This window comes from Entamoeba nuttalli (genome assembly GCF_000257125.1).
Source record: "Entamoeba nuttalli P19 unplaced genomic scaffold asmbl_7359, whole genome shotgun sequence".
Classification (NCBI taxonomy): Eukaryota; Evosea; order Mastigamoebida; family Endamoebidae; genus Entamoeba; species Entamoeba nuttalli.
The window spans coordinates 1-11,106 of record NW_008578574.1 but is presented as its reverse complement, the minus strand read 5'-3'; the positions used below and the strand labels follow the sequence as shown (position 1 = coordinate 11,106).

Here is an 11,106-nt window from a genome sequence, read left to right as displayed (position 1 = left end):
GATATTATAAACTATTAATATAAATTCATTCTTTCAAATTAAATATTTCTTGTATTTTTGTTCTTTTCTTCTTTCATTTCCTGACAAAATAACTAGAATTACACTTTAATGAATTTCTTCTTTTGTGATATCTACATAAAATTTTGTATCAAGTTTTGAAGAATAAAATTCTTCTCATTTTAGAGGTTTAGTATAATCAACACATCATAAAAATTGAATTTATATTTTTTTTTTCATATATTTGAATTTACAAATTGTCCATGTTAATCGTTGTTCTTTTCTTCTTTTTATTCTTTGTGGTTAATGTCATCTTTTGTATAATTTAATTTCATACTATCATCTTACATAGAACCTCTTTAATCATTGAAAAGTGCCAAATCACACAATATATCATTTGCATTGGTATGCCATTTTCATATTTAAAAATTATTCAAACTTCTAAAATAGGATTTAAAGTATTGTATATTAGCCTATTCAATGCTTTTCATATTTCTTAACTTAATTAAAACCCTCATAAATGAGTGTAGATAGTAAACTGAAGAGAGGACCAAACACACTGTTATTTCTTCAATAAAAATTTTGTTATTCTTTTTGTAGATAGTTTTGGATAGAACATTTTTTTTTTAATTATTTAATTAAGTTTCTTAAGTTAAAAGATGAGTGAAAATTATAATAAAGTTGGTTTATAGCTGGTTCAAATATTGTATAAAAAGTGTTGTTTTATTACAAGAAATTTTATGAAAGTGGTGCTTTGTGAATATATTTTTGTTGATATAAAATACTTTTACTAGAAAATTTTTAATACTTTTTAAATCAAAGAATATTTAATGATAAATATATATTGTTATTTATTTTTTAATTATTAGTTATGACTCTGATTAAATAGAGACTTCTGTTTTTAAATTATATTGTGTCAAGATTAATGAACTAATATAATACTATAATATTTGTATATTAATTTAATATGAAATTAGAAAAATAACATATGACTAAGAAGATTAAACATTAATAAAGTATAAATATATTTAATAAAGAGGTTGAAAAAAAAACAAGTTGTTAGGTTTATATGACTGTTAAATGAATAATATTTGAATAAACAGTAATTATTTCCAATTTAAAACAAATAAATTACAACAAATGAAAATAAAGAGGTATAAAATTAAAAAAGAAGAATAAAAAACTGATTGAATAAAAGAAGTTTATTAAGTACTTTAACAATAATGAATTCATATTAAGTAAAACACAATTCTACTTGTAAAAAATTAAGACAAATCAAGATTTTTTAATACTGAAAGAAAAAACCATAATAATTGAAAATTAACAAAAAAATAATAAGAAAAAAATAAAATAAAAATAAAAACTTAAAAAAAAACATAATTTATAATTTACAGATGATTTTATTGTTAATAATCTCAGTGGCATATTCAATTGACACACAAAAATATTGGGAAGAACAAATCAAACAAAACTATCCTCAAATTCATTATTCTGCTACAAAAGTTGGACAAGTAAGTAAACCGAGTATTTCACAATATCAAATATTCCAACAAAGAATGAGAATGTTAGAAGAGTCTTCTAAGAAAGAAATTCAAGAACTTAAAAAACGTAAAAAAGAGATTAGAAGAAGAATTCTTCAAGCGAGAAAAAATTATAATTCTTGGGTTATTGAACAACAACAAAAAATGTTAATGGCTTATAAACAAGGAAAAGAAAAAATTTATAAACAAGACGAAGAAATTAGAAAAAGTAAATTAAAAGAAATGAATAATCAATTCAAATTATGGAAAAAACAATTTGAAGAAAAGAAAATAGAATTTGAAAAACGATTTGAAAGAGAAGTTGAATCTATTAAGAAAGAAAAGAATGAACGAGCTAAAATTATTAGTCAAATTATGGTTGAAAGAGAACAATTAAATGATTTATTAAAGAAACAAGAAACTCATTATTATTAAGGAAAAATTTACTACTTGTTATTGTTTTGTTTTTGACCGCTTTTCTTATTAAAAGAAAATTTGATTTTAGTTAATTAATATTATAATCATCTTTTATTCTTTCTTTTCATAGTTTTAGTTTTACTTTTCAAAGACTTTTATTAAAAAAAACTTTTGTTTTTTCTTGTCTTTTGTATTATATAAATCTTTACAATAAAATATTCTAATTCCATTATTATATGTGTCTTCTTAATTATATTACATCATCTCAATTATAAACTATATTACATCCTTTCAATTCTTTGTTACCTAAATACTTCAAATAACTTTTTTTTGTAAATCATTTATTATCAGGTTAATTCAAAATTATATTGTTTGTTATATTCTGTTTAAATAATTACTATAATTAAATGAATATTTATCACAGACTATAATGGATACTCTAAATGCTAAATGAATAAATTTTGATTAACTATAAAAATCCTTTTTCAAACTATTTTATTTGACATATAATTTCTGTGTATTTTTTCAATTCTCCTATTTAAACAATATTTTGTGAGTTAATTCAAATAACATGTAATGTAATTTCTAGTTCTTGTTTTTTTTTCTTGTTATTCACAACTTTATATTTATTATTTATAATAATAAATTGATATAAAAATAGAATAAATGTATCAATTATTTTAATAATGTGATATCTCCATTGTTTCTTTTTCTTAATAAATATTATTATGAGAACATATCTCAAAAGAGTATTATACATACTTTATTTATTATGATTTTAACTTTTAATTATTGTCTTATATATTGAATTTATATTAATTTGTAATAATGTTTAAATTTTATTGGTACATTAAATTGTATTACTTGTTTTGTTCTCAAGCAAATTATCTGGCATTGTAAATATACTTATTCTTTGATTTTATTCTTTTTTTCTTTACAATGTTCGTGTTTTTATAGATTCTTTCTTCAAATTATCAAAGAAAATAACTATTTTATTAATTCTTATTATTAATTCTGAGAAAAAAATTGAATGTCAAACAATCTTAATATGATACTTCCATTCTATTATTATTATAATATTTCTATCCTTTTTTCTATTTATATATCTCTTAATTTTGTTTATCATAGTCTAAATTAATTCATTTATATTCTATTTATTCTCAATATTAATCACCTTTCTTTTAATTTTAATAGTCTTTTAAATTAGATGATTATTTTATAACTAGTCTTTCTTTTTCTCATAACCCTTAGAAATAATGAATAAAATGAATATACATTATCTAAAGTCTTGTTTTTAAACTTTTTGGTATTTAACATTTGTTTCTTTCTATCAAAAAGCATGTCATTTTATTGAGAAACAACCTTTCATAGACATTAAATGATTGTGATTAAAAAATATGAAGAGAAATTATTATATTAAGAAATAAAATTAGTAAACTAATTACAAATTATTACTTTTATTTTTTTATAAGAATACTACTATCATATCTTTTCTTATAACAGCAAAACAGTTATAATAAAAACAACCTAAAATTTAAAAAGATTTATTACAATCCAAATAATTGGTTGTGAAAGATAAGTTCAATAATTATAAACTGTAAAATATACAAAAAGCTAAGAAACTAAAATTTAAGTTAATCATCATACGACCACCAATTTACTACTGAACATGTTGTTGCTACAATTGGATATTTATAGTTACATTTTATTGAACGTACTGTTGTTTGATTACTTTGAGGCATTGGTGTTGTAGTATGTTCTATGCAATTAAATACATTAACACTACCATCAAATCCACTTGAAAATATAAGACGAGACCCATCAACTGAGAACTCAATGCAAGGAGAGTCTTTAGTAAGTTTAGTACTGATAGACCTCTATGTTTGATAAGCATAACCTTGTCAATTTTTCAACAAAACTTTTAAAGAAAAAATAACAAACAATAATGGGGGCAGTAGATTCAAAATTTTCTATAACAAAAATATTACCTGATGGTGATGAAACTGCAACTTTAGACCCATCAAGAGAACAAGTAACTCTTCTATAAGGTCTTTCTGTTGGAAGAACAAAATTAAAAAGTGGCTCATAAGGGAATTTTTTTAAGTCAAACACATGACCATTATTTTCTTCTATTACAACAACTTTTGTACCATCATTATTAAAACAGGCTACTGGAAATATTTTGCCAAAGAAAATATTTGAAGTACATGGGTTATTAGCACGAGGATCCCAAAGCATTACATGAGAATCAAGAGAAGTTGACAAAAACATGTCACTTGAATTATTATGGTCAATGGAAATAATTTCGTCTGTATGACCATGAAATACACGAACAAACTCTTTTGTATCAAAACAAAGAAGTCCTAATGAATTTAATATTCCTCTATTATTAAAGGAAGTTAATATAACATGGGGGTGGTGAGTGTATTTAATCATTCCAGAACCAAAGAGTTGTGATTTTAATATTGTAGGCTCTTTAGGATTACTTAATGAATGAATTCGATACGTATTATCTCCTCCTGATGTAACAAAAATTTCACCATCGTATGAAAACGCAGAACTAACATATTCATATTCAGACTCAGAATATACAAAACTCTTCTTATACCTCTCAATTTCTTCAATCTTATTATCAGTCATTGTTTAGGTTTTAAAGTTCTTTTTTTTATTTCTTTTAATTATTTGTTATATAAAACGATTAAATCTTTTTTGATAATCATTTACAAATAACAATTTATTACAAAAAATTGAGATTTACTTTATAGATATTAACAGAGTTACTTATTCATAAATTTTCTCTTAAATGATAGTAACTTCCAATTTAACCAAAACAGACAAATCCTTTTGTTGAAAAGAAGTTGAAAATATGACTTTTTATATTATTATAAAATTTAGACTTTTATTATCAGTTAAATAATATAATAGAATAACCTCATCTTATTATCATACTAAATGAATAAAGAAAGACAGCAACAAAAAAAAATAAGTTTAATTGATACTATTTATTAACCATTTAATCCTATTTGGTTATTAATATTTATTTTAACCGAAAAAAGTAAATTTTCTTCCATTTCTGGATATACCTAATAGAATATTATTTATAAGAAGAAGTTAATCATTTATAATTACTTTACTTTTATTATAACTATTTTACTAATAAAAGTATATTAATTCCAATTATAAAGAAATGGTTTATATTTTATTATAACATAAAAAACTTTCAATAATAAACAGAGCCACTCCTCTAATAAAATAGTAATACGTTTAATAAAAGTTTATTTAATGCAACCCTTAATTTCTTATTACAATAACTAAATAGTTAATAAAATATCAAAGAAGGATTGATAAACAAAAAAAAATAATACATTTTATGAATGTTTAAAAGAATATACTTCTAAAAAAGTTATTTAAAAAATAAAATGGGTATAACTAAGTACTTGTAAATAAAGTCTAAAATAATAACATAAATAAAGTTTTAATTTAAAACAATTTTATACAAAAAAGTGAAATAACTAAAATTAATAATATTTAGTATAAATAATATTTTTGTTTTATAAAATGATATTAAAAAAGTAAAATCTAATTTGTTTTATAAAAATAAATAGTATTAAAATTTAAAAGATTTAAATGAGAGAAAAAACTCAATAATATATAAATAATACATCAACTATAATGGAAAAAGAAAAATTTAATTGGAATACTATTGAGTCTGACCCTGGAGTATTTAATGAAATGGTAAAAAATTTAGGATGTGATGATATTCAGTTTAAAGAAATATTTTCTTTTGATGACTCTGCTACATTTGAACGAATCAAGTTTATTTTTTTTATTATTGTTAAAGAAAGAAATATACATTAATATGTCTAGACCAATAAAAGGATTTATTTTATTATTTGAATATAATAAACAAACAATAAATTATATAAGAAATGAATATAGCTTTATTGAAACAAATGAATATCCTGATATTTTCTTTGCTGAACAAGTTGTTCAAAACGCATGTGCTACTCAAGCAATATTATCTACATTAATGAATATCCCAAATATTAATCTAGGACCAACTTTACAACAATTTAAAAATCAAACACTACCATTAAGTCCTCATGAACGTGGGTTGGCTATTGGAAATAATGAAATAATTAGAAAAGCCCATAACGATTTTGCTCAGCCATCTGAAGCACTTGAAAATAAAATATCAGAAAAATTAAAAGGAGTGGAAGGACGTGCATATCACTTTATTAGTATTATTCCATATAATGGTATTTTATTATTACTTGATGGACTTAGTGAAGGACCAATTATTATTGGAGGTGCTGACGAGAATTGGCCTATTACAGGAATGAAACCATTTTTTGAGGGACTTATTAATGCTATGCAAGGAAGCCTTGAATTTACTTTATTAGCAGTGGTTCAAGACCAAATTAAGAAATATCAAGAATTATATGAAAATGCTCTTGCTGAGAAAAAAGAATATCAAATAGAATTGTATAAAGATATTATTGATGAAGAAAAAAAAATTAAAGAACAACAACACAAAGAAAATAAAAGAAGAAAACATGACTATATGCCATTGGCATTAAATTTAATTCTATTTCTTGGAAAACGTCAGAAATTAGAACAAGAAATAGAAAAACAAATAAATGAAATAACAAAGAAGTAATTGATTATTATAAAAGAAAGAATAAACGTCATAAAGTTAAATAAAACATATCTTATATTTATTTAAATAAAAAAAAATTTAATATTTAATAAATTTGAGAGGAATTGATGGTAATTATTAAAAAAGGGGTTCTAAGAAAATTATAGAACTCTCTTTTTTTAGTTGTAAAATGCCTAAACAAACGAAACAGAGAAAAGTTAAAGAAAAGAAAGAAGAAAAAAAGCCAAAGGTAATTACTAATGTTTGTAGATAAATGCTTTGTTAAATGTAAATAACTTATTTTATTCATTCCTTTTTTTAAAAAAAGAAATATTAATTTAATTTAAGAATTCTAACCAAACGACTCCTAGTATTATTCCTTTTATTCCTTCCATTAGTGAAGGTAAATTACCTAGTGTTCAACAACTCTCTGCTTTAAAATCTAATTTACCTTCTTCTAATGAACAAATAAATCAAGTATTAGTATCATCTATTCCTTCCAATTCTCAAAGAGTTCAAATGACTTCTCAACAACCTATTCAAATATTCCCTTCCATGGTTCAAGTCAAATTAGAACCTTCTCAAATTCAATCACTTCAAACACAAAACCAACATTCATTTATTCGTCAACAACAAACTTCAAAACCTCAATTAGTTAATGCACCTCAATTAGTTACTTCTCATCAATCAATTAATAGGCAAGGATTCCAACAACAAACTCAAACAACTCTTCCTCAAACAATTCAAAAAATACAGCCTAACCTTCATACTATCTCAAATCAAAACTTTCAACAAATTCAAAACTTGTCTAGGGTTAATAATACTCAAACTCGTCCTCTCCCTCAACAACAAAACCAACCAATTCAAACTGGTATCAGCCTACAACAATTACGTCAATTACAACAACTTCAACAAACTCAAGGCATTATCCCTGTTACTCCTTTTATTACAACTCAAAATGGTCAACTTCGTCTTGACCAAAAAGTTCAACTCTTTCAAGCAATTACTCCTCAAGGAACTAAACAATTCTTTGTTAGCAATGGTGTTGCACAAGAAATAGTTCCTACTCAAGTCCATTCTAATGGACAAAATAATCTTCCAAGTATCCACCCTCAAATTCCTACTCAACCAATAACTATTTCACAAGCTAACCAAAAGCAAACAAGTAATTTTATTCTTAGTACTAATGGTAATTTATCAACTCAAAAAATTGGATACAATATTTCTAAACCTTTGAATCAACCAATAACCCAAAGGAATACAAACCAACCAATAAATATACCGTCTAGTCAATTAACTTTTAATCTTAATCATCCTAATCAACAAAAAAGTTCCTTTCCTCAACAACAACAACTTCAAACAAAACAAGAACCAAACCAACTACCTCAAATGCCACAACAAATACAACAAGGATTTTCATTTAAACCTCAACCAACACAAGTCCCAGTTTCACGTATTCTTCAATTAAATTCTCAACAATTGCCTCAACAACAAAAAGGAATTTATGTTTTGACTCCATCAAACCTTATTCATCCATTAACTACAAATAAAATAAATATAACAGGATTACCACAACAAACTGGTCAACCTATTCTTACACAAATACAACCAAATGTTCAAATGAAACAAACAATAACACAAACTCCTCCATTTATTCAACAAAAAATAGTTCCTCAGCTAATAAAAAAGCCTTATAGCAAAAGTATTAAAGAAGAAGACAGTCAATCAAAGACTGGAAGTGTTGGGTCTGGAGGAAGAAAGAAGAAAAAAGAAAATAAAAAAATAATGGAATCACCACAAAAACCAAGTTTAATTGATGAACATAAAAAAGAAGTTTTAAAGATTTATGAAAATAATACTCAAAATATAAATGGGATGATAAAAGAACATCCTAAATACCCAGAATCATTTGAACAATTATTACATGACATTGCCAAATACTGTAATGCAAATGCATTTTTTAAATATGATTGTTTCGAAGATAAAATTATGGTATCAAGTGCATTATCAACGTTATATAAAGACCCAAGAACTATATTAATATTTAAAGTTAATTCTCCAATTAATGATAAATGGGGATTTCCAAAACCTTTCTTTTCTAATGGTTTGTTTCATATTTTTTGTAATAAAACATAACGTTCTTATTGACTTTTAATAGATCAAGAATTTAATGATGAAGTTGTTATTTCTGGAATGTCAAAAGATCATTCAGTAGAACAATTCCTAAATTTATTTTATGAATTCACTAAAACTCTCTTAAATACGACAGAGCAAAGTGTGATTGCTTAATATGATTTTATATATTTACATTTATCGAATGTTTGATTTAATCATAAATTAATATCTTCTTCATTTAATTATCGTATCTTTTTCTTTATTAACAAAAATAAAATAAAAAATAATAATTTAATTTCTTTTCTTCTTATAATAATTTCTCAACGTTAGATAACTTCTTTGTTACACTAATTCTTTTCTTCAATCATCTCCTTCACTATCTGAATCTTTCAAATCATCATTCTCATTATCATCAGCTTTATCAAATGCGGCAAGTGCATCTCCATTACTATCATCATCTTCATTACTTTCATCATCCTCTTCTTCATTTTCTCCAAAATAATCATCAGCATCTGACTCTTCATCTTCCATTTTCATACTTTGATTATTATCACTTTGAGATGTTCCTTTCTTATCTAACCTTTTTAATTTCACTTCATGAAGTTGAATTCCTTCGTCTGAGTATTGTAACACAAATTGAATTTTTTGATTCGGCTTATTTACCATTTGATACGTTTGTCCCTAAAAATTAAATTTTACTTATTAATATTATAACTTTAAAATTTAACAAACCTCTATTTGAATTTGATCTACATCTGGTTGGTCTAGAGTTTCAGCTCCACCAACAGCACTCGCTACTAATTATTGTAATGCCTTGTTTTATTAACAAATACACACAAACACTCAAAAACAATAATTTCATCATTAACCATTGGTTTTACCTCAACATCATATACCTTTCCTTCTTCCATTGAAATAATTTTTGAATTTTAAGTTCAGATGAAATTTGATAATAGTCTTTGGTTTATCAATTATTTTAATTGAAAGGACAACAAGAAGTATTAGAATATTTAAGAGAAGTCATAAAAATTGTTTTATTAACTGGTTCTATGGATTTATCAAGTCCAAACTCTACACCCACAGAAAATACACCTTTACTTAAAACTAATCAAAAGAGTCAAGAAGAAGTTAATGTTTTTCAATCCCCATCAAAAATAGACACTTTTATTAATTCTCTATCTCGGTTTTTTAATTCTGAAACAACAAACACTTTAAACGTTGGTACTCAAAAAACATTATCAACAAAAACACAACCCACAACATTATCAGAGATTATCAAAGTTGAAAACCAATATAAAGAGAAAAGGGAAAGATGTCTAAAAAGAAAAGGACCTTATAAGGCATTGAGAAGTAATTGAATTGATTACATACATTTTTGGGGAAGTTTAATGTATTTATAAATAAACTTAATTTTCCATAAATCATAGAAACTTGAATAATAAAAAAAGAATAATGGAATTAAATAAAGAAAGTAATAAAAAATAAAAAATAATAGAAAACCCTTAAAATTTATAAAAAATTAGCACAACCCTTCTGAACTGAGAAGTGAATCAGTGAGACCATGTCTGGCAAGATGACTGCTAAATCCCAAGTTGCTACTCAAGTCGTTGTTAAAAAACCAGGATTCGATGCTTATTCAAAATTAGTTAAAGAAGCTGTTGCTGGAATTCCAGAACTCAAAGGACTTAAAGTTATTAGTGCTAAGAAAGTTACTATTAGCAAAGATAAAAAGGCTACTGTTATTTTTGTTCCATTGAGAATGATGAGAATTTGCAGAGCTTCATTCGAAAAAGTTATTGAAGCACTTGAAAAGAAACTTAATGGATCAGTCTTTATCATTGGTAAAAGAGTTGTTGCACACACTAAGAAAACTGGACAATCAGGAAAAACTGACTACAAACCAAGATCAAGAACTTCAAAGGCTGTTCATGAAGCTTATTTGAATGAAATGTTATATCCAGTTGAAGTTGCTGGTCAACGAGTTCATGTCACCTTAGCCAACAAGAAAATTGCTAACTCTAAAACTGTCTTTGTTGCTGTTGATGATGCTAAATTAAAGAATTCAGTTAAAGCTAAGCTTCCAATTTACTCAGCTGTTTACAAGAACATTACTGGTGAAAAGGTTAAATTTGCATTCCCAGTTGTTGCTTAAGGAATGTAATCATCGAGGTTTTAGAATACAATTTTAGGTATCTTTTTCGATTTTATTGGTTTGTCTATTCTTTTTTAATAAATAAAGAAATTTAATATCTTTTAAAAAGAGTTAATATTTTCAAAAATTATAAACTAATTTATTATTGTTTTTCTTTACTAAAATTTATTTTTCTATTTGATTAAAAAAATAGAAAATATAATAATAAAATAAAATCTACCCATATTCAATTCCATTTAGAATTTAAGGAGATGTGGATGGTCACC

The 11,106-nt window shown here is 24.3% G+C and overlaps 6 protein-coding genes across 6 annotated transcripts; 4 read left to right on the top strand and 2 right to left on the bottom strand.

Annotated features, from left to right (window-relative positions):
* Nucleotides 1–1,391: 1,391 nt before the first annotated feature.
* ENU1_169370 (hypothetical protein) lies at nucleotides 1,392–1,952 on the top strand (the record flags this gene model as incomplete). The annotated part of the gene is made up of 1 exon (XM_008861096.1): nucleotides 1,392–1,952. The coding sequence occupies one exon, from the start codon at nucleotides 1,392–1,394 to the stop codon at nucleotides 1,950–1,952; it is 561 nt and encodes a 186-aa protein (XP_008859318.1).
* Nucleotides 1,953–3,568: 1,616 nt separating this feature from the next.
* ENU1_169360 (WD domain, G-beta repeat-containing protein) lies at nucleotides 3,569–4,574 on the bottom strand (the record flags this gene model as incomplete). Its single annotated transcript, XM_008861095.1, has 2 exons — nucleotides 3,569–3,693; nucleotides 3,854–4,574. The coding sequence occupies 2 exons, from the start codon at nucleotides 4,572–4,574 to the stop codon at nucleotides 3,569–3,571; spliced, it is 846 nt and encodes a 281-aa protein (XP_008859317.1).
* A 1,032-nt stretch (nucleotides 4,575–5,606) lies between these two features.
* On the top strand, nucleotides 5,607–6,594 carry ENU1_169350 (ubiquitin carboxyl-terminal hydrolase, putative; the record flags this gene model as incomplete). The annotated part of the gene is made up of 2 exons (XM_008861094.1): nucleotides 5,607–5,749; nucleotides 5,802–6,594. 2 exons carry the CDS (start codon nucleotides 5,607–5,609, stop codon nucleotides 6,592–6,594), a joined length of 936 nt encoding a protein of 311 aa, XP_008859316.1.
* A 169-nt stretch (nucleotides 6,595–6,763) lies between these two features.
* Nucleotides 6,764–8,862, top strand: ENU1_169340 (hypothetical protein; the record flags this gene model as incomplete). Its single annotated transcript, XM_008861093.1, has 3 exons — nucleotides 6,764–6,835; nucleotides 6,922–8,677; nucleotides 8,732–8,862. The coding sequence occupies 3 exons, from the start codon at nucleotides 6,764–6,766 to the stop codon at nucleotides 8,860–8,862; spliced, it is 1,959 nt and encodes a 652-aa protein (XP_008859315.1).
* Nucleotides 8,863–9,048: 186 nt separating this feature from the next.
* On the bottom strand, nucleotides 9,049–9,599 carry ENU1_169330 (hypothetical protein; the record flags this gene model as incomplete). The annotated part of the gene is made up of 3 exons (XM_008861092.1): nucleotides 9,049–9,369; nucleotides 9,421–9,482; nucleotides 9,530–9,599. 3 exons carry the CDS (start codon nucleotides 9,597–9,599, stop codon nucleotides 9,049–9,051), a joined length of 453 nt encoding a protein of 150 aa, XP_008859314.1.
* Nucleotides 9,600–10,249: 650 nt separating this feature from the next.
* ENU1_169320 (ribosomal protein S7e protein) lies at nucleotides 10,250–10,840 on the top strand (the record flags this gene model as incomplete). Its single annotated transcript, XM_008861091.1, has 1 exon — nucleotides 10,250–10,840. The coding sequence occupies one exon, from the start codon at nucleotides 10,250–10,252 to the stop codon at nucleotides 10,838–10,840; it is 591 nt and encodes a 196-aa protein (XP_008859313.1).
* Nucleotides 10,841–11,106: the final 266 nt, after the last annotated feature.